The sequence below is a fragment of the Poeciliopsis prolifica genome, unplaced genomic scaffold (genome assembly GCF_027474105.1).
Source record: "Poeciliopsis prolifica strain line A6 unplaced genomic scaffold, Auburn_PproV2 SCAFFOLD078, whole genome shotgun sequence".
Taxonomy (NCBI): domain Eukaryota; kingdom Metazoa; phylum Chordata; class Actinopteri; order Cyprinodontiformes; family Poeciliidae; genus Poeciliopsis; species Poeciliopsis prolifica.
The window spans coordinates 509,737-535,116 of record NW_026562453.1 but is presented as its reverse complement, the minus strand read 5'-3'; the positions used below and the strand labels follow the sequence as shown (position 1 = coordinate 535,116).

Below are 25,380 nucleotides of genomic sequence, written 5' to 3'. Positions count from 1 at the left end.
TGGCACAACGCTCTTTTGAAAGGCATCAGATACGAAATGAATACCTAGACAAAATATTAAAACCAAGAAAAATGATTAGCACATACCTGAAGTAAGATCTTTAGTTATTTTTACACATACTTTGTTTAAACTGTTGCATTGTATTTTATTGAAATCTGCGCACTTCATTTAGTTTAGTGAGGATTACAGAATAAACGAATGAATGATTAAGACTGCTTTTCTATATTTCTCTTATCAATTCCAAAGAACATTGTTACAACTTTTAAATATTATAATTTTTCTATCATTATTTATTGAATTTACAGAAAAAGATATAAAATAAAAATAAAGCTATTACATAAAAATAATAAATCTTTACTAAAAAATTGCTAGAAAAATAGATAAAGATGGTTACAAAAGAAAAAACACGAGTGTGCCTCATCTGTTCAGACTCGTAGATTACGCGTCAATGAGTCACATGACCTGAAAGCTACTGAAGAAAAATATCTATAAAATATAAAAAAGACCTAAAATGGAATAAAAATATATTTTATATATTAAATAAGGATTTTTCAGTAAATATAGAAATCTCTTAACTTTTTCTCCTAACTGCTGGTAACAGTTTTATATGAATAGGATAATATTTGGGAAAAATAGATGCATGCAAATATTGTCAGGCTAATAATTTACTTTGCCACAGAATGCTTCTCCCTGCCAACTTGGAGTAAATAAAAAGTTAGTCCATTTTCTCGTCAATGTGTGAAAGTTTAGAGCGACAGGGCATACCTAACACCTGCGTTAGTTTATCGCTTGAGTGCGTTGTGTTCTGGGAAATGTAGTACATTTTGTGAAAAGGCTACACCCCTCGAGCTTTGCTTTGACTGGATTTACAAAATGTTTCATTTCTTCATAGCTATTTTTAAAATTCACCCACAGTTTCTTTTGTGCTACATTAAAATCGTTTCCTGTAAACGATGCTGGGTGTTGCTGATGTCTGAAACTACATTACCCAGAATGCTAGACTGCTGTGTTTATACTGTTGATAGCTGATGCCTGAGATTCCGAAGAAAAAAGCGCACGCTGTAGAGGGGGATGTGGTGTATTGTTGAAATGGAAGCGAAAAGTTAGTATCCAGTTTGTGTTTTGAGAGGCTCGTATTTACTTTTGTAGCTTTTGGCGACGCGCAGAGGAAGAGTTTACTGTTAGCATCTGAAGCGGTAGGAGCCCGTTAGCCGCTTAGCTAAAGTGGAGACAGGATGTGAATGAATCCGGACGGGACCAGCCCCAGGAACCGGAGCAGCACCGAGCCAGTCAGACTGACACACCCTTGTCTGGGAAGAGGAACGGAACCGTATCAGCTCTGCAACGTGCAGAAACTACCCTTCATATCTCATGCCAACATGTGTTAGCCTCTTGCTGCTGGATTCATCCAATTGGAAACCAGTTTGAGCCCAGTTAAAAGTGTGGACTTAATATGACCGACTCATCAGCACCATCATGGCTCGGACAGAGGTGATAATCCCCAGCAGGCTGTCTGCTGCAGATCCAGCCTCCACCCACGGCTGACCCGCACACACCAACCCAGACTTTGTAGCCGACTTGACGTGTTTGTGGTCAGCGTGGAATGATGAGCTCTCCCATGTACACCTTTGTTAGCCGCGACGATAACAGCACTATTTATGCAGAAGTGTCTAAAATCCTGCTGTCCACCGGACACTGGAAGAGACTGAAAAGAGACAATCCCAGATTCAACCTCATGCTCGGTGAGCGGAACCGGCTGCCATTTGGACGCCTTGGTGAGTGACGTGTATTTGGTGTCAACCTACCCAGTAAGGCTGCTATGAGACTCCATGTCTTCATTGTGTAGAAAAAAACCCGTTCTGATCTGTAATTTAACTCAAAAGTTCTCAAATTCAAATGATGTAACTCAATTATATTCATTAAACACATAATTATTGATTCCAAGCATTTATTAATGTTAATTATGATAATTAAAGTTTGTGTCAGTTTTCCACAAATGATTACCAATGTATTATTTAAAATTCAGAAATGTATTTCCCAGTACAGTAATTTGGAAGAGTCATAACTTGGCAGTTCCAGAAGGGTCAATGGAAAGTTGAGTGGAAGGAAAAAAAGTGTGGCTTGATTCAAGAGAAATCCCACACAGATTGTCACTTATGAACCAGAAAACAAGCAAGTTTTAATTTTATATTTGACTGGAAATTTGGAAATAAAAATTCCCAGATTACTGGAGGATGAGTGGAAAACATGAATCAGATTGCTTAAAGTTTACCTTTCTGTGTGTAATAAACTAAATATTATGAGTTTCACTTTTAGAACTGAATCAAGCAGTGGCTGTATTTCCATATACATTAGAAATAGTTGATGGAAACTGCAAATCAAAATAATTTCCTCAGTTTCAGAAAAACCTTTTGCTTGCTTGCAGTAGTTTTTGACTTTTCTGAAGAAGAGTGAATGTGCTAATGCAGAGATCGTAACATATTTGCTGAATAAGTTCTGATGTAGCTAAAATTTCCATCCACCAGAGGCACAAAACTCAGAAAAATTTCAGTCCAAACCACCAACTTCTGAAATGGGTCCTGTTTATTACAGTATTATCTAACATCAAAATCTGTTTAAAAAATAATAATAAAAAACCTAATTTGCATTTTACTTTTGTATAACATTTCAAGAGTTTGATTATAATTCACATGACAGTGTGCCGGAAATGCAGCCTGCTGTGACGTGAAAACAAGCTGTTCATTTCTGCAGCTAACATTTGATTTTAAACACAGGACAGCCATGCTGAATTTTAAGGTTTTTGTGAAACATTTTCCTGTTTATGACTTCAACTTCAGAATGACTCGAGTGTCAGTGGAACATGTTGAAATGTCGTCATGTTGATGTTTCAGGCCATGAACCAGGACTGGTGCAGCTGGTGAATTACTACAGAGGAGCAGACAAGCTGTGCAGGAAGGCGTCGCTGGTCAAGTGAGTCTCTGTCTTTTTCTCAGACCCATTTGTTTCTGTTGTCTCGCCTGAAAGCTGATCAGCCAGAGAGAATAAAATCAGCTGACGGCTCTCCTTCTGGGCCATTAGGCTAATAAAGACCAGCCCAGAGCTGTCAGACTCCAGCAACTGGTTCCCAGAGTCCTACATCATCTACCCCACCAACCTCAACACCCCCGTCGCACCGGCTACCAATGGCATCAGCCACCTGAAGAGCAACCCGAAGACAGATGAGCGGGAAGTCTTCCTGGCTTCCTACCATGCTAAGAAGGAGAGCGGAGAGGGAACGGTGTGGATCGCCAAGTCTTCTGCTGGAGCTAAAGGTACAGACTGGTTTCTGACTCAGCTGCTGGTTTATCTTTATGCACAGCTTTTGAGTTGATTTATGTGTTTATGTGTTAGAGTTTTTATCCGTCCATCTATTTATCTTTTCATTCAATCTTTCATCTTTTCATCCATCCATCTATCCACCATCCATCAATGGTGCAGTTTTAGTGGATCTTCAGCATTTATAGCCACCATTGAGCCGATAGAACCTAAACTTTGCCTGCATGTATTGATCTCATAATAAGCTAACCTTTCCTGTTGCACCAGGTGCAGGTATTCTGATCTCACATGATGCCAATCAGCTGCTGGACTACATTGACAATCAGGGACAGGTTCATGTTATCCAGAAGTACCTAGAGAAACCCCTACTGCTGGAGCCGGGTCATCGGAAGTTTGACATCAGGCAGGTGTTTCAGCCACACTGCGCCTCTGGAGAATCTGCCTCAGATGCCTGACTCTCACCTGCTCTGCCATTGACAGGAGCTGGGTTCTGGTGGACCATCAGTATAACATCTACCTGTACCGGGAGGGCGTGCTGCGGACCTCGTCGGAGCCCTACAACAGTGCAGACCTGCAGGACATGACCAGCCACCTGACCAATCACTGCATTCAGAAGGAGCACTCCCAGAACTACGGCCGCTATGAGGAGGGCAACGAGATGTTCTTCGACGAGTTCAGGCTGTACCTGCTCAACACTCACAACGTCACCCTGGAGACGACCATATTACCTCAGATCAAACACGTCATCAAGTGAGTTGATTCCTGTTTCAACAACAGTTCAGTCTGCTGGAAACTGTGGAGCAGATGTAGAGTGGAGGGGAGTTAGTTTAGGTGGTCTTAAGGAAACCTGAGAGTAGTTTCAGACTGATTGGGACCAAAGTTGCAACATTTGCTACATTTTCAGCTGGTTCTCTTTCTGACTGTACTGTGTCAAACAATCTAAACCTTTTGAAAAATCTGTTCCTCTCTCTGCCTATGGTGGCGCTGCACCAAGAACCAGTGAAGGAAACAACACAAATACCTCTGAAGAAGACACTGAGCGCAACTTTCTTATTCACAAAATGAAAACAAAAATGGAGTAGCGTCAGATGTTACCAGTTATTGGATTTCTATTTTGTTTTTGGTAAAATACCGAGTCATTTCTCCCACTTGTGCTGGACCAGCATGTTTGTTCTGGTTGTATTTACCCAAAGTGCCCTGTGCTTTAGTCCACTTCCTGTTTTTGGAACCGTCTCCTATCTGCTTGACGTTCGTGTATGCATTCAAACTCCGCCAGAGTTCACTTCAACTGAACTGAGAACGAGGTTCGCAGGCAAACAAGAGTCGCATTCACACCTTCCCAAATGAACCGATCCGTTCTAGGCAAACCATCTGGAATCTGATTAAAGCAAACTAAGCAGGGCTGGTGTGAATGCCCTCTGATTCTCTCTGACTCCCGTTCAGGAGGGAAACTCTGACATCATCCAGCTAATCCCAATGTGTTCTCTGTCTAAAACTACGACCTGGTTCCTGCAGCAAGTTCTGGTTCTGTCCAGGACCTTCCTGTTCTGGTGGACGTTACATTGAACCACCACATGGTGGTTAAAATGCTATTTCAGTGCATCTCACTGGAAGATTTACAATAAATTATTAACAATTTAAGTTTTACAGATGATTGATTATTAGTACTAGTTAGTTTGAAAAAACGTAGCGAGGCACCAACATCAAGTCCTTTATCTGAACAACTGAACAATAACTAATGCTTGCTGAATAAAACCTGCCGTTGGAAGCACATACCTTGTGTTTTAAAGTTTTAAACTTCACACATCCTTCTAGCTTGAGGTAAGTAGCGAACTCAGAACGCCAGAGTTTGTCTGTCCAACAGAAAATGGATGGCATGTCTTAACGCGGTTATTATTGGACGCTGAGAAGACTTTGGTGTCGTTTCAGGAGCTGCCTGTCGTGCATTGAGGCGGCCATCAGCACCAAGCACCTGTCCTACCAGAGCTTCCAGCTCTTTGGCTTTGACTTCATGGTCGACGAAAACTTCAAAGTGTGGCTCATCGAGATCAACGGCGCTCCAGCCTGCGCTCAGTCAGTAACGCTGTTCACAAATCACTTTTCTTTGTTTCAGATCATATTTTAATGGTTGTCCACCTCCCTGGTGCAGGAAACTCTACCCAGAATTATGTCAAGGCATCATTGACGTGGCGATCTCCAGCGTCTTCACGCTCAACAGCGACTCATCGTCCGCTTCGTCGTCGCCTTACTCCTCCTCCCCGTCTTCTCTCTTCACCTCCAACTCCTGCTCCTCTCCGAAGCTGAGGGGTCCTCTGCACGTGGGCCCTTTCACCCGCCTCTAGGGGCCTCCGTCCAAACCTCACCCAGCAAGAGAAGCACATGTGGAGACACTTTGCTTCTATAGTCGGTTAAATGATGAAGAAGATGGTGGCAGATGGTCACACTGCAAAAACACAAAATCTTACCAAGGACTTGTGGTCTAGTTTCTAGTCCAAATGTCTTAGTACAAATATAAGACAAAAACTTAGAAGTAACTTTTCAGCAAGATCTATGAGCTTGTTTTGAGTCAGTAAACCCTTAATATTGACGAAAAACTTCTTCTGGCATATTATTTCACTAATAACACAAGAAACATTTCTTGCAACTGGAGAAATAATCTGCCAGTGGAGCTATTGATTCCATCAATATGAAGGAAGCGCCTATATTTTGCTGAAAAGTTACTTTCAAGTTAGTTTTGTCTTATTTAAAGTATTTCATGATACCTGCACCAAAATGGTCGAGTTGGAAAGATTTTGTTTTTGCAGCGCACTGAACACTGTGAGGGTTTCTGACCCTTTTTTCCTCCATTGTTCTTTGAGTGGATGGATGGATGGATGGAAAGAAGTTAGGAAAGAAGGAAGGTAGGAAGTTAGAAAGGAAGGAAGGAACATAGGAAGGAAGTTAGGAAGTTGAGATGTTCCAGATGAGTCTTACCGTGCCTTACATTTGCAGCCACTCTCCCTGAAACAGACGTGGCTTTTTGATTGGCTCATACTCGTTCTAGAAGCCACCTTCTCTGTTGCTACACATGACCAATGCCCAGACCAATGACCAGATTATGTGATGTGTCATTCTAGTTGTCTCTTTTTAACATGCAAAAGACCGGTTCTACTCATAATTATGGTTTAAGATCTTCTTGAAGTGTAGCATTTATGAACAACATGAGTGATGAGACACTACATGTTTATGTTGAGGAGCAGCTGGGAGGAAAAACAGACTACAAACATGATGTTTTCTCATTTTTCAGTTCATTACTCTGGTGGTTCTCCCATGAGTGACGCCAATCATGGTTTTTAATATAGAAATAATGTTGAAAATTCCCTGAGATACCATTTCTGAGACCAACACCTACTGGCTCCCATAGAGAAACATGTTGCTCACCCAGATTCTTGCAGATTGGGAAGTTGGAATGTCTAGATGCAATTCTACTTGAGGCAGCCAATCCAGGGTCACCATTTACTTTTCTTAGCCCTGATTGGCTGTGCCTCCAGATAAGGAACACTATAGGTGTTAGCCAGTCCTAACACAGCTTCACTGTGCTAATGAACGTATTTCAAGATATATTTGGGGTTTGAACTATTAAAATGAGCAGCTCTGAGTGTTTTTAGACGCAGATTTTAGCTACTCATGAGGCTGTGACCTCAAATCCTGGGAGTTTACAATATTAGAGTGATGCTCTGGGGTGATATCTGGACATAAAATTATGAATGACTGCCTTTTTGTGTTTTTTTTTGTTTTTTTCATATGAACATTCTTGACATCCCTAGTAAATTGGTGCCCTGGGTGGCGGCCCATTTCAACAGAATCAAGATCCATGTCTGCAACCCTGAAAGACCTTTTGTATTCCAGCCTTCTTAGTGGATTATGAAAGGAGAGGAACACAACATGAAGGAGAAGAGTCTAGTATGAAAGTGTTGTAAACAAAAATATTTCATGATTTTTTTGTTTTGTTTTTAAAGAGAGCATGTTTGTAGAAAAGCATGTAGCATTCAGCTCCAGACAGAAACTGTTTTTTTTGTTTTGTGTTTTCATGTTTCTGGTCCAGTTAGATGTCGCATCATCATGAAAGCAACGTGTTGGTTTTGTTTTTAAGCATTTGGACGTGAAATAGAGTAGTTAGTGGAGAATGTCAATTATTATTTAAAACATTTAATGACCCTCTGAAATTGGGTTAGCTGAGGTCAGCATCTTTATTTTAGCTAAATGTCTGTGATCGGTAGTCAGATGTTTGTGGATTTTTTTGTTAAATTTAATTTCAGCTCAAAATGAGTAATTTTGCATGTTTAGTCTGATTTTTCTGAAGTTAGCGTCGGTCAAAGATGTCCTGTTTCCTTCAGATACAAAGGGAAACTGTTTCTGTAAAGGGCATTTGTCACGACTCATAACTTCTAGTTTTCCACTGAGCTCGTAGTTTAATTAATTTCAATGTCTGAAATTTTGCAAAAAATTGTAAAAAAATAAAATGAAGGACATTAAGGAAGGAGAAAGTAGTTGACGTTGCAAATGAGGAAGTTAGAACAAAATGGCCACCCCAGAAGGATGTGGAAAAAATGAAGGTTGTTGTGGAGTTTTATTGGACTGTGGGAAAGGCATCTCCAAGCAATAGTTTAGAGAAATAAAATCCCAGTGAACTACATTCACTTAGCTCAAACACAAAGGAAAGAAAAAGATTCTTCACCTCAAAGAAACATTAAATGTGGCTCATTCACTTTGAAAACCAATAAAATGAAGGCAGGATTTGATTCATTTAGTCTTTTAGTTTCTTTCTTGGGTGTCTGGCTCTGAATCAGGTGATATTTGCCTTTTGTACTCACTGTGTTTTTAATATCCATAATGACTGGGAAAATCCCAGAAATGGAATATGATGGGAGCAGGAAGTGTCTGAGAGAGAAGGCTGCCTTTAGCGGGATGAAAAAGGAAAACATTGAAAAGCACCTTTATTACTTTGCATTGAAGTAAACTTTTCAAAATCATGATGTCAGTTTCTTTACATTGTTTGAGCATATTTTTATTCTACTGTTTTTTAAAGTATTTCTCTAATTTTTACCAAAGATGAACTCTTGTTTGTTTGGCAGAATGAAAGAAAAAGTGAACATTCTGGTTCTGTTTCTTTTTTTCCCCTGATGTAACATTTAGTTTTAAAGCTTGCATGAACATCTGTCTTCATGATGAACAGTGTTAGAATAAAATCCAACATTTCTCTCTAATTCTTTTCTCTGTGATTTATTTTGATCATTCAGATAATCGGGCAGAAATGTGAAATATTTGTATCGGTGTTTTAAAATATATATATATATATATATTTTATGATACAGACTCAGAGGAATCCAGGCGAAGAAACATCAGTTTTAATTTGGAGACTGGGAGAAAAGCTCAATTTCTGGTCCAAAAAGAGAACCAACCATTGGCATATTTGGGATTTTATTTATTTCAGTAATGAAAAGTACAAAAGCCACATATTAATTACATATTGCTCCTTGTCAAACTCCCTTAAAGTCTTGGAGGAACTTTTCTTCACAATTCTCTGGAGCCTTTGGGGTGTCTATCTTTTCCCTAATACAGTTTTTCCTTCCACTTAACTTTTCACGAAAAAGTTTGGAGATGGTACTCAGTGAATTTGAAATGACCTTTGACTTGGACCAATGACTTGAATTCTGATAATTGTAGTTCTTTTGTTTCTTTAGATATTCTTTAATTCTATAAATATAAAATATGCTTTGACAAGAAAAATGTATTTTAATCCTAGTTAAACTTTTACCCACATAAAAAGGACATAAATCCTGAAGGAGAATCAGGAAGAGAAAAGCAAAGCACTGAAAGTTGCTGTTTGTGTTGTTGTCCAGGTGGAGGCGCTGTGTTGTCGGTTCAGTTGTTGATTTGCAGTGAATGTGTTTCTTGGAGCCGCTCCGGTGATGAGGCAGAGTGTTTATGGGTCAGTCAGGAGCAGCAGCCGCAGTAAAAACACTGATCGATTTCATTTTATTTTATTAAACTGATATAAAATTCCTCTTCATTCTGATTATTCAACATTTATATGAACCAAAGCAAAGGCTTGGCTTTGATGACACCTTCATTTGCTCCTTTGTGGGACCAACCAACGTGGATCCAGTGATAAAGGTTGCGCCATTGTTCAGGGGATGTATTGACCTTCCATGCTCCATTATACATCATCATACATGCTGATGTATAAGAACATCTATTCATATAGCCTACTGTAATTTGTATTTGGGTTCCTGGGTTTATTCATTAGCTGTAAGTCGTGACGATTCAAATAACAAGACAAGATAATGCAATGTATTTATCTCCCATAAGGGAAATGTCTGGGAATGTGGCTTAGAATATTTCAGTGATAAATATTTTCACTTTCTGTTATGTAAAGCAAAAATGTTGACCTTTTTCAGTTTGGTTTACCGTCATTGGGTGTTTGGACCTCAGCAGGTGATGAACAATAAATCCGGTAAAAGCGGCGCAGATCCCCGCCGGGTGCGGTGGCGCGCGCCTGTAATCCAAGCTACCGGGAGGCTGAGGCTGGCGGATCGTTTGAGCTCAGGAGTTCTGAGCTGCAGTGGACTATGCCGATCGGGTGTCCGCACTAAGTTCGGTATCGATATGGTGCTCCTGGGGGAGCCCGGGACCACCAGGTCGTCTAAGGAGGGGTGCATCGGCCCAGGTCGGGAACGGAGCAGGTCAAAGCCCCCGTGCCGCTCAGTAGTGGGATCGCGCCTGTGAATAGACGCTGTAGCGCAGCCTGAGTAATACAGCGAGACTCAGTCTTTTTAATGCATCCACGCCTCATCTTTTTTACACCGCCCCACTATCTACTACCCAACCTCAGCAGTAAAGCCTCCAGGAGCAACAAGAACTACACGTTTTCCACCCAAAACCACGACAGCGTCTTGGTTCCACAGCGCCTCCAACTGGACAGCAACGCAAACAGCAACTTTCAGTGCTTTGCTTTTTCTCTTTCTGATTCTCCTTCAGGATTTATGTCCTTTTTATGCGGGTCAAAGTTTAACCGGGATTAAACATATATTTTTTCTACTCTCAAAGGTCATGAAAAGACAGTGAACATTCTTAATCTGTGCAAAATACAAGAATATCTACAGAAACAAAATACCTAATAAAAAAGGTTCAATTATTCCACTTCCACTGTTATCTGGGAAAGCAAATATAAAAAAATAGTGTGAAGTTCACACGTTTTGCTTAAAGAAGAGTGAAAATTTTAAAATGGTGCCTTAAAAAATAACTACTGTGAAAAATACTTTTTATCACTCATATCAAGATCAATTGTTGAAACGGATATTGTAAACAAACATGTAAGGCTTCTGAAGAAATATGTTCATGTCTGTGCATTCGATACTAATGACAAGGAATAAATGCTTTGGATATTCCAACACATTTCTCAACGTCATTTTATTTTTTCTATCTATATTTGTTTATTTGTGGTCAGGTTTGAGTTTTCGCACCTGGGACCGCCCTCCCTAAAATCCCATTGGCTGCCGCAGCCATAACGTTCGCTCCCATTGGTCGGCCGCATCGGGGTCATTTAAGTCCAGCTCTCTGCCGTGTCACAGTCAGGTCATTGTCTTTACCTGAGTGGAACCGAACCAGCAGCAGAACCAGAAGCAGAACCAACATGGCGGCCCGCCTTCTTCTCCGCACCTGCCCGCTGAGAGTCCTCCAGCTGAGGCGGGGCGCCGCGGCGAGGCCGTTGCAGCGAACCATGGCCTCTGCTGGGGGTGAGAAATGTATTTATAGCCGGGGAGTCACTCCGCTCCACTGCGGGGAAAACTCAGCTGTGACTCGGACTCAGTCTGGGTGAATGCTAGAAACTGCGTCATTTTCAGTTTTTTAATAATAAACTGCGCATTTCCTCTGCTGTGCGGAAGACCCTAAACCGCTTCGTTGTCATTATGTTGTATTTCATGTGTTTAAATGAACGTGGCAACAGTTGGGACAGTAATGAAGGTCATTTGGACTTTGTATTGCGGCCTTTGATGGAGCCTCCTCATTGGCTACTTTCCCTGGGCCGCAGCCAGCTTCCCTGCTGATTGGAGGGAAGGTGTCCAGTGACAAAGTTCGCATTTATTGCCACCAAACTATTTAACCACATGCTCTTTTTCAGCTTATTGACGCACCGCTTTTTCCCAGGAATCCCAACAGATGAGGAGCAGGCGACTGGCCTGGAGCGACGCACCCTGCAGGCCCTCAAACAGGGAAAAGTGAGTTTCTGTTTCTGATCCATGTTTTCTGCTGCAGGAGTTCCCAACATCTTGCCATGGCTCACCATTAACCTCTGAACTGGGCCCCTTTACCACAACAACAATGTTCAGAATGCTTTTATTCACTACTCATTAACTATTACTTTAATAACAATTCATTCATTACTATGCATTAATTATTTTCTCAGCATTTATATTGTCTCATACCTTCTGATTTTAGATATTCATGAGTTCTGCAGAGGAAACATTTATCACATTTTATGACTTTATTACTAGATAATTCAAATTTTCAACACAATCCTCTTATTTCTAACAAAATATGTAATATTTTATATTAATCACATGACACTTTATTTTATTCCCAGTTCTTTTTTTGCCTTTTGCAGTTCCTTTTTTTCTTATCAGAAAATTTACATTTTTTGCTTTCGATTGAGTAAAACAGCTTGATGAATTTGAATAGCAGCCAATCAGAAAAATAGCATTAGAAATAATTTAAAAATATTTTTTATCTTATATTTTACTAAATAATTATTGAATAACATATACAGTCAAGATTTAAAAAGTTGTGAAGTTAAATTTTCTTATTTTTGCTTTTTTTTCTCATCTTCCCTCCACTTTTCTGAGGCTCCCTCTCTGAGCTGTTTTGGTAAACTGTGGTGTATTTGGCTTGATCGTCTGATTTCCACAGGATCCCTACAGCATGCTGAAGCCCAAACAGTACACCGGCTCCAAGACAGACCCTCACATCGTCCCCAGTATCGGAAACAAGAGGCTGGTCGGCTGTCTCTGTAAGAAACTTCTATAAAAAGTTAGTCAAAGTTGCATAACTACGCTAAATTTGAGTGATTTTTCAGTTTTTTCTTGTTGCAGGTGAGGAAGACAACACTGCTATCGTGTGGTTCTGGCTCCATGAGGGAGAACCCCAGCGGTGTCCTGAATGTGGGTCTCACTACAAGCTGGTCCATCATGAACTGCCCCATTAGGACGGCCGCGTGCCGCAACGTCAACACCGGACGGCCATGTTGTCCTTCAGTTGATTAACATGTACAGTTTATCATTAAAAAGAAAAAGAATCGAGTTCCTGTTTGTTTGAGGAGAAAAAATATAAAAACTGAATCAGATCAAAGAAACAGAATCGCATCCAAGAAAGCTTGGCTTTCATACTGCATGTGCAGAAAAGCGTTGGCGTCACACAGCAGCGCATTGTTTACTGGTGTAATGGATGCTGCAGTCTATAGATCGATTTAAATGATCAAGAGCCGATCGTACTCTAATAAGATCATAAGATTAAGGAAAATCGTATTAAAAGTACAACTGCAGCTGCTTCTGAAAAGTTTATTCTGAGAAATTTTATGATTGTAATTTTCAACCATTGTTTATGTTTGGATTGACGGCATCTGGTGGTAATGATGATGTAAAAGTTGGATTTAATGCTATGAAACAGGACAGAATTATTACCACATGAAAGAGGAATAAATCAAGTTTTTGAGGGAAAAGATCATAATTGGTCTTTCTAATGCTTATGCATAAGAAAATGATGCATATGAGCAAAAAAGAAAAATAGATTTGTGTTGCATTTCTTGCCTTGGATAAACTTTTGGAAAAAAAAGTTTGCTAAATGACCGATGACACGATTCATTGGTATCAACGTAGATGTCCATTGATGTTTTTAAAAAGAAAAAAGTGTAACCCTGTACAGAATCCAAGGTTAATTAACTGACAAATTAGTTGATGCAACATTAATATAATCAACTCAAATATTCATATCAATGCATCCCCAGAAATGTCCATTTCTGCCAGTAATTTGGAGTTCACTAATAAACTGAACAGGCCTACACATTTTTGGAACAAATACTAATTTCTAACTTTTTTTTGTAAATTAAACTGATTTTGTGTGATTTTTATCAAACAGTGCAAAATTATCAAAACTATTTAAAGTCCAGAAAAATTTGGTTTGTGAAAATACTGAACTGTTTTCCTTTGCAACAATTAAAATACTCAACTTACAATTTTATAGTATTAAAGAAAGAAATCAATGACAGAACTCCTGTTGACCGCCAAGTTTAACCACTCAAACCTCCAAGAGGGATTTTTATTAGTGGCTGTACTTTATTTTTAATCTGTGGATTGTTTAAGGCATACAGCCAATAAAATGAAGTCCGGGTTCAAAAGCTCTCAGCTTGTGCAGATTCAAACATTTGCTGAACACAACTCCTGTAAAATACAGCGACTGACTCCCAACACGGTGCCACGTCTGGGATTAGAGCACATCTTCGTTTATCTTTGGATTTATGGGCGAGATCACTTCCTGTTTTGACGTCAGTTAGAGACACCGGATCGAATGTTTTAAGCTTTTTGCTGCTGTTTCACTGCTTCTTACAGGAGTTTTGTTTCAGAGCTTTTTATGGTACACGGCAGTAGTCTGCCTCATCATACCTGCGTCATCCAAACATGAATAAAAGCATATCTACATAGCCGTATATCACAGCTGATATTAATCCTAATATTGAAATACTGTGATGGCAAGAACTAAGTTTGGAAAATGGGACTCTCTCTCCAGCCAGTGAGCGATGTGGGAATGTGTTCGCCATCAACAGTCGGAGCTCCAGTCCTCTTCTTGCATCAGGCCAGGTTGAAGCCTTGATTGTGATCTATCGCATGTAAAAGCTTCTCTCTCAGCGTTTCTATACTGGAGTACTTGGGAAGGTCCAACAGGTTGAAGCAGGTGTGGGCAACAGGCAGGTATTGCTCGCCTCCGCTGGTCGGCTGGATCACCAGCTTCAGGCTTTTCATGCCCAGGATGGGGATGCGGTCGCTTCCTGTGAGGAACACTGCAGAAACGAGGACAGACGGCGTGAATTCAGCTGGCTGAGGGGAACCGTCTTTATTGGGATTAAAGCTCAGACGATTCTTCACTTACATAGAAACTGTTTCTTCTTCTCCAACGGAAGTTCGTGGAAGACCTCCCAGAAGAGCTTTATGGTTGGATGTTCGGCCCAGTATTCTCCTTTATATTCAGTGCTCTGCAGAACCACAGCCAGAATTATTCATGCTGTTGCACACACAGCACTTTGAAAACATTTTGTCACATTACAAAAAATAACACAGCAAATGATTCTATTGGGATTTCCTGATTGACCAACATTTGTGTTCAGTTGAATCTCCAGACAGATGTGAAGCATTTCTGTCAGAACTGAAGTGAAAGGTTTTTTAGTTCTGTTTCGAACACTAATGAAGAGCTAAACACTAAAATCTGTGCCCATTCCTCTTTGCTACACAGCTAAAGCTCAGACTTATCACATCCTTTGACTAGGCCCATTTACCGTTTCTACCATTTCTAGTGTTTTGTAACTCAGAAGAGGTGTAATTCATTATTTTTTCTGAATGTGGCTCCACTGAAAGGTTTTGTTAATCCATCACAAAGAAATCCCCATAAATAAAACTCTGAAGTTTGCAGTGTGACAGAATGTGAAAAGCTATGAATACTTTTACAAAGAACAGTAGGAGGCTGTGAAACGTCACCTTCTCCAGTTCTGTCCAGTCGTAGCTGGTGTTGCCAATGATCATAGCTTGCAGTTCGCTCGGCTGGAACAGATCTAAAACCCTCCCACCGCACACTTTGTGGAAACCTGAGAAGAATCCCTCAAACAGCGGAGCCACCGACTTGTTAAAGACGTAATCAATGTAGGCGTCCACAAACTCCTGCCTGGAACAAACATCGTCATGGTAAAATGAAACCCTGAGGACTCCCACATCAGCTAATGAATAATAAGACAGCAAAGACATTTTTACCGGTTTGACTTATTGACATTAATGTTTCCACCGTTTGGTACCAACTCCAGGACTTCAGTGGCTCCGTAGTTATCCTCTGTGATCTGGAAAACAAGCAGGTGTTTTAAAATGTTTTCTTTCAAAGACAGAATTATTTATTTATTCATTTCAACAAATATCAACTTACAGTGAAATTCAAGCAGAAAGTGTCTTCAATGTCATCTTCAGTGTAGTCCAGTAGTTCCTGCAGGCTCCTGGTTTAAGATCGGATCACAAAACGGTCAAAACAGGCAGAATTTAAATTACTGAAATATTTTGATGGACGGTAGACGAACACAAACCTTCCCACGTCTGGCATGAGCTCCTTCAGGTCTTCCAACGTTGGTTTCCTCTTCAGGAGCTTTTTGTAAAGCCCCAGAGGGAAGTTGAGCTCTACGATGGTGAAGTTGTAGATGGCCAGACCACAGATGACCCCAATGAGGTTAAACAGGTCAAAGTCCTCGAACGTCTGCAGCGGTAAGCAGAGATGGGAGAAGGTTTAACACAGATGCTCTTCAGACACCACAAAGTCAACATGGTTCACACAGCTGCGAATAGCGATGCTAATTTTTAACTTGGAGCTTTAATGGTTTTGTAAACTTTGAAAAGATTTAGTGCACTTATCTTCCCCTGAATGAATGTTTACAGATAAATTTTAAAGGGCTAATTTACATGGCTACTTTGTGTTGAAGTTTATCATCATCATCATCATCACAGAGCGCTCACACCTTGTGTGAAAACCAGATGAGTCTGGATTCCTCGTAGTAGCGAAACATCCCATATTTGGGATCCAGCAGCTCCTTCATGATCAGGAGGAAGAACTCTTTCCTGACACCTCCAGCATCAACCGCATCTTCTCCCACAAACACCACCTGCAATGGAGGCAGGAAGAAAAACACATTATGTGTGAACTTACAGTGGATTAATTAATGAAGTTAAAAAGTTATTTCTACTAGGTGGACTTTGTTGGATTATATGCAGGAATTACTATTGTTTTATTCAGATATTTTAACATACTTTCCTATTTTTCATTTTTTAAGACTGAAAAGTTACACAAAAATTTTCTGTTTTCTATTGATTCTAATCCAATCAGTGCAGATTCTTAAGACACGAGGAACAAAAAGCTGCATTAATATTAAATTCATACAAATTTTGCTCTTAAGTCATCAACCTTTGCTGGGTTTCTTCTATAAACGTTGATGTGAGTGATGTTTACCTTCAGTGGTTTCTTGTAGTCGACGTTCTTGGACTTCCTGAGGACCTCCATGGTGTCGCCCACGATGTTCTCCCTGCGAACGATGAGGATGAGGCAGGGGTTGACCGACTCCACAGCGGGCAGGAACATGGAGCTGAAGTTCTGCAGCTGCGCCTGATCCACCGCCATCTGGTGTTCACACACAGGTGGAGGTAAAACGGGCTCAGTCGGGTTGGGACAGTGCAGAGATCCAGCAGAACTGCAGTAGATACCTGCATCTGTATGACGGCATCTGTCTGAAGTAACGCCGTCTTCGCCTGAGCGTCGAAGACGAAGGGATACTTGCAGAGAGTCACCACACCGTCGCGGCCCTGAGGACGCAAACACACATCAACACTGAAGGCGTTTAACAGGAAGTAGAGATGTCTTTTTTAGAAAAGAAAGGAGAAAAAAAATTATAGATTTAATCACAAGGTGTGGAAACCTCCAGGGTGAGAATATCTTCACTCTGACTCACCATGGGGTACATCTGCCGCTGAATCCAGGTGACGTAGTCGTTCCTGATGTCGATCAGGTCGTCCAGCTCGTGGATGTAGAACTTGTCGTACTGGATGATGCTTCCTGATTTCTCGTTCACCTTTAGAGAGCAGCAAAGTGAAAGCAGAGAACACCCAGCAGCAGCAGCAGAACCAGTCAGCAAACCTTCTCTCACCTTGTGCAGAATCTCCAGGAACCGGAGCGAAGTGTCCATGAAGCAGGTGAAGATCCGCTGCTCCGCCGGAGGAATGCCCATTTTATGCATCTGCAGCAGAAACACGACGACGTCCTTGTAGAGGTCGACCAGCCGCTGGAAGAACAGCGGCTCGAATGTGGACCACCAGTTCCCTGAAGCCATAAAACAAACAACAATCTGAGACCAAGATGGCTCCACTCAGCAACATAAGCTTCAGTCGGCAAGAAGAAAAGTTCTGCATGTTTTCAGGTACAAAACAGAAATGTATTCATTCATGAACCTGAATGAATCAGTGTTGCTCCAGTGCTGGTATGGCATCACGTAAATAACATTTTTAATTTATGTTTTACTTTTAGAAGGCTGATCAGAGTGCCTGAACATTTTTTATCATGAATCCATGACTTGCTGTTCCATATAGAAGCTCATTTCCACTGGAAGAAAGTCCAACAGGAAGTCATAACTATGAATTTTAAAGTCATAATGAAAACAACATTATTAGGACTATTTTTCTCAAAATGATGACGTTAAACTTGGCATTATGACTTTAAATTTTCAAATTAACTACAAATTGTGACTTCCTGTTGGGTTTTGACTCTTTCTTTCCGGGTGAGGAATGAGTTTCAGCGAGTTTGACGGAACCAACCTAAAACCTTCAGCGGCGCCTCCTTCAGGCCGACGACGCATTTGGCAAAGGGGATGGTGATGGTGATGTAGTTGCTGCGGTCGCTGAACAGGGGGCTTTCAGGCAGCGACAGGTAGAGCCTCAACGCCTCGATGTCTGGAGGAGAGCTGCTCAGTTTGGGAATCAGCTCCTTCTCCAGACTGGCAGCAACCTGAGGCACAAAACACCAGCGACGGGCCGGTTCCCGTTACTGCGGATGGACCGGATCCATGTTTGTTTTTTAAATTGAGAATAAATAACTTATTATTCTTTCAAAATAACTAATTGCTTTTTTTTTTTACTTTATCCTTTGGTCACAAATGAAATATTTGACTTCCTATCTGTTCTGTGACGTCGATGCATTTGCCTGAAGTTCGGTTCTATTCTTGACTGACCTGCTGAGAAATCTTTGGGTGGTCCTGCTGGATCAGTCTGTGGAGAAGCAGCCGAGCCATGTTCATGTCCACGCCAGAATATTTACTGCTGGTACTGAAGTGACCCGGATGACTGAGCAGAAGGAAAAACCAGCTTTAAAGCGAGGGATGAGACTAAAAGGTGGAGAAGGTTTGGTTCTGCTGATTACCTGGTGGACAGAAACGAGCCGTTCAGGCAGCTGGCAGAGGAGAACAGCAGGTCGATCTCACTGCAGGAAGCAGAAGGAATCATTATTAACACGGTGCAACAAGACCTCCAAACTGAGCTGAAAAGATTTCATTCATATGAATATCAGGGCAGGAGAAACCTGAGTGACAGATTTACTTGGACACGTCGACTGGGAGTCTTCCTGGTGAGTTGTTCAGCCATTTCTGTATAATCTCCTCATTCAGGGTGCAAATCCTTCTTTGAGGATTTTGTACTGTCAAATTGTACATGTCCTGAGGTTCCTACAATAAAGAGACATCAGCTTACGTTGATGTAACCCATCAGGTTTGAAAAACGAGCTTGATAGATTTGAAGTTTGAAGAGTAGAACATTTTTCTGCATTTCTGATTCATAAATCTGCTGTAAACTGTGCATGTTTATCTGATGCTCAGATATTAAGCTGTTAGAATGTTATGAGCCTGCCATACAGTCTTCAGTCAGAGGCCTCTTTAGATGTGTTGTAAGACTGACTGCTACTGGAGATCTATTCTGCCCAACACATTATCCGCCACAACAATAAGAAAAGAGATTTTGAATGAACAAAATCTCTTTTGTTCATTCACACTTTCAAATACACTGAGGTTTATAGCTGCAAGGCGACAAAATGTGGGAAGCTGACTGCATTGAATCGTCGTCTTTAGCTACAAGCATGTAGTAACAAAGGCTGGCAACACTTTTTTAAGACACTTTAAGTTTTTAGTAAAATATTGACGACTTCAACAGTGGATTCATGGTTACGGTCCACTTAGTGCAAGTGATCAGGTGCTAACTGCAGCTAAAGGCTACTGCGTGTGACGTATTGTACTTGAATGCATCATATTCCAGTACACAGACCCTGAATGCCACTGGCATTTTGGATTCAGAAACTTTAATAACTCAGGTTTAATTTCAGAGCATATGATTACATTTACTTTTGTACCAGGAGGAAAAAACATAAAAACGATTTTATTTTCCTTCCAAAATATAGAGATTTGAATTATTAATGTAGAGAGAGCAACAGGGGGCAATATTACTGACCAAATCATTTTTTAAAGACAAACTAAAACAATTAAAGAGCACAGTTTACTTACATAAGTGCTGCAATAATGAGCAAAGCTCTGATCTCCTCCAGCGTAAATCCTTTTGATCAAGCAGCTCTGCTCCGAGTCTGGACATTAGTACAATAATAGACATATTATTCATGTAACGTTGGATTTTCATCTCATATGCTTTAAATAGCAACATTTTAAAACTGGATCTTTAGATTTTCTCCAGCTTTCGTCAGGAAGTCTCACCGTTCTCCTGCGAGGGACCGGAAGTGGCCCAGGGTCCTTTGACAGGTGAGGGGCTCTTCCTGTTGCAGGTAGCGCGCGTGCCCAGCTGGCCGTTCCCTCCCAGTCCAAACGAGTAGATCTTCCCACAAGCGGGTGTGAAGGCCAGCGTGTGCTGCCTGATGTTCAGAATGTTATGAATGTCTAAACAGATGCAGCGTCCACATTTCATTTGATCGTTTTATCGTTTACCTGCCACATGAAATCTGAGTGACTACATTTCCCATGAGCTCAAACACCTTCCTGGGGTTGATTTCATGGTTGGTGGAGTTATGGCCGAGCTGTCCGTACCCTCCTGCGCCAAACGTAAACACACCCCCTTCCTGTGGAAACACACAGAAGCATGAAGCTGAAAATAATAATAAACATGCAAATACAACAGAGCAATCGTTAACGTCATCAAACTTGTTTTCTTTGACCCAAATCTCTTCAACAAGACCATCATCCATCATTTGTAGTTAGAAATAATCTATGTTCTTACAACAAGCCTGGCAGGATTCAGCACAGCTTAATGATTCACTTTCTTTTACAACTTGAGCTACAAACTTCCATCTTAATGCAACATTTCCCCTCAAAGGTGAGAACGAAGTGACTGCTGTGTGTGTCAGCACTGCAGGTGCCTCTCATCTTGCTTTAATCATCAAGTCATAGAAATTTTGCCATGTTTTTTTGTTCTCCATGTTTGTGCTGCTCTTGTGCAGGAACCTGCTGCTGGCAGAGAAGAAGAACAGCAGTGAAAGAGCCACTTATTGATAAATCAGCTAAATTAAAATACACTTTATGGGACCAAAGAAAAAGAAAAGGAGAGAATTAAACTGTGATATATAAGCTAATTATACTCTAAAATTCTCATTAAAACTTGATGCCACAATGAATATTTGCACTTCATTAAAAACTGATAAATGAACAAAAACCATTCAACTGAATTTAGGTCAAATTCTGTCAAGGGGGAGTGTTATGTATTTTACAGGCACTTAGTGCCATTTTACAGCATATGAAATTATGTCATCTTCAGTTGTTACTACATATGTCTAATATGGCATAAAAGAAATTTGACACCTCTTTTTCTTTAAAAAAAAAAAAAAGTTGATTTTTTGTCATTCTTAAGTACGGACATGAATTCATTCAGTTTGTGTTCACAACCCTTAAAATAAAGCAGGAACCAGTCAGACGCCTGGCTGTTTGCATATTCAAATGAAAACGTTCTGAAAAGCTGAACGGATCGAGCCGACCTTTGTGAGCACGGCCGTGTGATCTTCTCCACAGCAGACGTAGATCACTCTCTGGGATCTCAGAGACTTGAGGAGAGTTGGGAAGCAGCGATCTGTTGAAGGCCAGAGGAGAATTAGACTGAAACTCTCCCAGGCATCGTAAGGCTTTGTAAAGCGCCCACCGTTGGTGTCGTTGACCCCCAGCTGGCCGAACTTGTTGCGGCCCCAGCCGAACACAGCACCAGAGAGAGTGAGGGCGAAGCTGTGAGCGCCACCTGCTGCCAGCTGAGCGAAGGGAATGGCCTGGAGCGACTGGACGGCCTGAGGCGTGGAGACGCCCTGACCCGTCAGGCCCAGCCCCAGCTGGCCGTATCGGTTCTGACCCCAGGAGAAGATCTGTCCGCCTGGAAACAAACGCGCTGTGATGGACCGGAACAGAGACGAGGGGAAGAAGAAATAAACCAAACAAAACGTCCTCACCTCTGGAGAGAGCGAGGGAGTGCCAGAACCCACAAGCAACGTGGGCGACCTGTACATCTGATAAACTCTTGATATTCCTGATAAAACATAGAAAATAAGAACATGAGAAGCAGAATGAAAACACATTTTATCAGACTTGATATAATAAAAGCAGAAGCAAATATTGTGTTTGTTCCCTTCTGATCTTTTTTTCCCACAAATTTTTATGTTCTTTATTGGAAATTGATGTGACGGGGCAACACAAAGTGGTAGTGTATAACTCAAATAAATTATTATAAAATATTATATATATCTTTTAAAGTTTACTAGATAAAAAAGTGCTTTTTATTTATTATTCTCTTCGCTGGTTAAGTGGTCTAATGTTTTGTATTTATACTGGCTGTACTGTGAGGGACTGCCATATTTTGTAATATGCATTTTCCCTTTTGAAACAAACAACATGAAAAGGCTAAATGGAGAAATTTGATAAGTGCGACATTTGTCTAAGTGGTGTGACTCAAAAATCTTATTCAAGTTACTTGAATGTAATAAATTTATCACATTTTTAATCAAAAACTAATTGACAGGTAAGCAATATTTTTAATTCAATAACTTTTTTCTGCTAAATTATTGAATAAATACATATAAGCTCAAGAAGAAAATTTTTATTATGTAACCATCAGATTGGATCATTGTTTTATTCTAGACATTCGGCTTTGTAACGTTTCAGGAACAGCTGATCATTTATCTAACTTGGACTTGGAAATGAGGACTGCAGTGAAAAAACTCATTTTAACAGTAGGTCACTAGATCTACCTCGGAACTCGAATACATTCTTCAAAGTTATTTAGACCCAGTTGTCCGTCTGAGCCGAGCCCCCAGGAGAAAACCTGGCCTTTGTCGTTTAAGGCCAGCGTGTGCGACTCTCCGCAGGACAACGCCACGATAATCTGTGCGTCCAAGGCCACGACCTGCTCTGATAGATGACACGGTTCAGGTTTTTATCAGCAGAGGCCGACGAAACCAGACAGAAACAATGAACGTCACCAACCTGGTTTCTTCCTGGTCTTGTCGTGACCCAGCTGGCCCAGGTCGTTGCAGCCGCAGGTGTAGACGGTCCCATCGTCCAGCAGGAAGGCCGTGTGTCTGCGGCCGCAGCCAACGTCGCTCACTCGCTTCCCGTGAAAAAACTCACACCTCCGCGGCTCAACTACAATCTCCTCGTCGATCCCGCCCAGACCCAGCTGTCCGTAGGAGGCGTTTCCCCAACACAGCATGGTGGCTCTGCAGGATAAAGTTCACCCTGCAAACGTAACATCCATTATAGCTTCATAAAGCACAGACATGGAGGATCACTGGAACCACAAAGAAAAGCAAGAATCACTGGCCAGTTATTATGATTTATATGCAATGGAAGTAGACAATTAATCATGATGAATCAATTATTGAAATAATCATCATGTAATTTTGTAAATATTCATTAACTGGCATACACAAAGTCACCAAAAGATCATTTGCTTAAAGAACAACATCTTCAGAGCACGAATTAAGCCAAAACTGTACAAAAATATATACATTTTCCATTAAAAAGATAACAAACCTTTGTCTGTGAAGATGTTCTGCCAAAATCTCCTCAATAATAGTAAACATGTTTTGCTATCCAATTATTAATCTGTTGATCCAAAATATAATCACCAGATTAGCCACACGCCATGTTGGTGTTAAGCTGAGCAGAAAGAGTTGATCCTTTCGTATGGTTTAGCTGCAGGTGCATCATTTACTACAAACAATCAGGCATCCACTAGAAGAATTTTAGGCAATATTTTCTTATTTAAAAAGAAAATAAACTATTTTATTTACATATTTTGATGTAGTAGCGGATTAAAATGAACTGTAATTCAAAAATAATAAAAAAATGTATTTTGATACACTTTTCATTTTTAATGTATAAAAAAGGTGATTAAATCAAAGATCAGCAGAATTTGCCAATTTTTAAAAAATCTGAATACTTTCATCTTTCTTTTACACTGTATGTGAGTACAGTACTTTTGCATGAACTTATATAGTCAAACGTGATAAAATCCAGTGGACCAGCACCAGCAGAGGACACAGTTTGATGGAAACTTTCAACTAATTGGACCTGGACTTCAAGCAGTTTGGATTCGCTGCCTTCATAGTCTTGATTTCTGAATGAAATTATAAATTTATTTTCATTTTCAATGAAACACTCTACTAGTTCTGTAAACATGTGTGTATGGTTGATGTGGAGGCTCTGGTACGCCGTGTACATCTCCAAACTCAATGCTGCTTGTGTACATTTTTCTTCCACCAAACTTTCCTGCAATATGCTTTGATACAACATGTGAGAAGGCAGCTGGGAGATGATAATGACAGTCTACTGTATATCTGTCAAAGCCGCTGTTTCATGGATGAGTAAAGCCTAACATTCCTGAATTAATTACTGGTATTAATTAGTCAATAAATTAACTTTTTGGTGATATTCTAATCTATAGACATGCACCTACATACAGGCTTTAAACCAATTAGCCAAGCTAATAATTAATTTTCCTCCTGAAGCTTTGGACTTCTTAATCTGAACACATTTCTGACATTATGTACATAAAAATATCATAATTAACGCACTTCACATTAACAGCCAGTATTGACAACATTCTAATAATCTGGGATGATGTTTCCTGTTACCATAGTTAGCATAGAGATTACAAGCTAGCCAGGTAAGCAATGAATGGTGCAACCTGCACAATTTGGTGTTTATGAAGCGGTTGACAGGTCGCTTTTCTTTACTGATAACATATAACATATAAATTCAGTCAACGCGTTCAACACGTGGTGTCATCGATACTTTAACAGGTTATATTCCACTATAAGAGAGGCAGCTAGCAAGCTAAAGTGTTATCATGCAGCACGGAGTTCATTCAGGGACTCAAAGCCATCATTAACATAAACACCCACCATGTATTTTTATTGTGTTTTTGATTCGCTAAAATCTCCCCTTAAACAACTTTGAGAGCCTGTTTCAGCGAGCCGCTAAAGCCCAGCAGTGAATCTCACCTGAAGCGGCTCCACAAACAGCCTCCCGCCTCCTCGCGCTTCACTCTGCGTCTGCTTTCACAGATTATACACCGGACATTTTCCAGAGATTAACGTGGAAATCCAACAATCAACTGGATGTGACGGAATCTTTCACTCAACTACAAAAGATCTGTCAACAACCGCTGTACGGCGCTATTAATGCAGTGTGTCAATCACACGGAAATACAACCAACATTTCCGGTAGAACTTTAAAAAATAAAAGTCTTTTTAGCAATGTTAGCAGCACCAACCGTTCAAATCGGTGTTAAAAAGCACTTTGATTTACATAATTACTATTACTATATAAATATGTGTCAAAATGGGATTACTATGTGCCAAAAATAATAGTTTTGTAAACACGTGTTGAGATTTAATTTGGAAAGTTTGACAATTAAACCGGAAAACGTACCACATTTTCTCCCGAGTAGTAAAGAAATGTCGGGAAGCATCAGAAATGTTCTAGAGCGCATCTTGCGCATGCGTGATCCCTGCGGTTGAGAACGTTTTTATACATTACATTGAAATCAATAAAACTCGCTCATATTTCTTGAATTGTTTCTACAAGTACACCACTAACAGAGGGGTTCACTTTATGTCGCCCAGGTCGCAAAAATATGTTTAAGTTGTTAAAGTTTGATACTGACAATAAAATAATTAATTAAATAAAAGCAACAATCTGAAACCAAAAGC

General features: G+C 40.5%; 3 protein-coding genes across 4 annotated transcripts; 2 read left to right on the top strand and 1 right to left on the bottom strand.

Moving 5' to 3' along the window:
* The first annotated feature begins 1,027 nt into the window (after positions 1-1,027).
* ttl (tubulin tyrosine ligase) lies at positions 1,028-8,561 on the top strand. The gene is made up of 7 exons (XM_055021773.1): positions 1,028-1,775; positions 2,892-2,970; positions 3,079-3,311; positions 3,583-3,718; positions 3,796-4,065; positions 5,245-5,388; positions 5,465-8,561. The coding sequence occupies exons 1-7, from the start codon at positions 1,604-1,606 to the stop codon at positions 5,655-5,657; spliced, it is 1,227 nt and encodes a 408-aa protein (XP_054877748.1). The 5' UTR covers positions 1,028-1,603; the 3' UTR covers positions 5,658-8,561.
* A 2,326-nt stretch (positions 8,562-10,887) lies between these two features.
* LOC129352626 (cytochrome c oxidase subunit 5B, mitochondrial-like) lies at positions 10,888-12,653 on the top strand. The gene is made up of 4 exons (XM_055021706.1): positions 10,888-11,093; positions 11,506-11,576; positions 12,265-12,364; positions 12,447-12,653. The coding sequence occupies exons 1-4, from the start codon at positions 10,991-10,993 to the stop codon at positions 12,557-12,559; spliced, it is 387 nt and encodes a 128-aa protein (XP_054877681.1). The 5' UTR covers positions 10,888-10,990; the 3' UTR covers positions 12,560-12,653.
* A 973-nt stretch (positions 12,654-13,626) lies between these two features.
* Positions 13,627-25,163, bottom strand: herc4 (HECT and RLD domain containing E3 ubiquitin protein ligase 4). 2 transcript variants are annotated; one of them, XM_055021704.1, is made up of 25 exons: positions 25,100-25,163; positions 24,670-24,720; positions 22,649-22,900; positions 22,414-22,573; positions 21,619-21,695; positions 21,321-21,542; positions 21,160-21,251; positions 20,120-20,250; positions 19,892-20,046; positions 19,688-19,764; positions 18,735-18,859; positions 18,559-18,618; positions 18,371-18,482; positions 17,958-18,147; positions 17,294-17,466; positions 17,099-17,218; positions 16,854-16,952; positions 16,603-16,770; positions 16,115-16,258; positions 15,689-15,855; positions 15,535-15,601; positions 15,369-15,451; positions 15,099-15,282; positions 14,497-14,599; positions 13,627-14,407 (listed from the first exon to the last, which is right to left on the bottom strand). In XM_055021704.1, the coding sequence occupies exons 3-25, from the start codon at positions 22,872-22,874 to the stop codon at positions 14,199-14,201; spliced, it is 3,144 nt and encodes a 1,047-aa protein (XP_054877679.1). In that variant the 5' UTR covers positions 22,875-22,900; positions 24,670-24,720; positions 25,100-25,163; the 3' UTR covers positions 13,627-14,198. The 2 variants fall into 2 exon arrangements, with proteins under 2 accessions (XP_054877679.1, XP_054877680.1); XM_055021705.1 differs by lacking the exon at positions 24,670-24,720 and having other exon boundaries at positions 25,100-25,142.
* Positions 25,164-25,380: the final 217 nt, after the last annotated feature.

What these genes read in the sequence shown, in the direction of transcription:
- ttl (XM_055021773.1), top strand. Translation starts at nt 1,604, where the DNA reads ATGATGAGCTCTCCCATGTACACCTTTGTTAGCCGCGACGATAACAGC. An exon ending in AGGAAGGCGTCGCTGGTCAA is followed by an intron (nt 2,971 to 3,078) that starts GTGAGTCTCTGT and finishes CTGGGCCATTAG; the next exon opens with GCTAATAAAGACCAGCCCAG. An exon ending in GGCGCTCCAGCCTGCGCTCA is followed by an intron (nt 5,389 to 5,464) that starts GTCAGTAACGCT and finishes TCCCTGGTGCAG; the next exon opens with GAAACTCTACCCAGAATTAT.
- LOC129352626 (XM_055021706.1), top strand. Translation starts at nt 10,991, where the DNA reads ATGGCGGCCCGCCTTCTTCTCCGCACCTGCCCGCTGAGAGTCCTCCAG. An exon ending in AGGCCCTCAAACAGGGAAAA is followed by an intron (nt 11,577 to 12,264) that starts GTGAGTTTCTGT and finishes TGATTTCCACAG; the next exon opens with GATCCCTACAGCATGCTGAA. An exon ending in GAGGCTGGTCGGCTGTCTCT is followed by an intron (nt 12,365 to 12,446) that starts GTAAGAAACTTC and finishes TTCTTGTTGCAG; the next exon opens with GTGAGGAAGACAACACTGCT.
- herc4 (XM_055021704.1), bottom strand. Translation starts at nt 22,874, where the DNA reads ATGCTGTGTTGGGGAAACGCCTCCTACGGACAGCTGGGTCTGGGCGGG. An exon ending in GGGGGTCAACGACACCAACG is followed by an intron (nt 21,252 to 21,320) that starts GTGGGCGCTTTA and finishes GGCCTTCAACAG; the next exon opens with ATCGCTGCTTCCCAACTCTC. An exon ending in GGCGCCGCTGAAGGTTTTAG is followed by an intron (nt 17,467 to 17,957) that starts GTTGGTTCCGTC and finishes TTATGGCTTCAG; the next exon opens with GGAACTGGTGGTCCACATTC.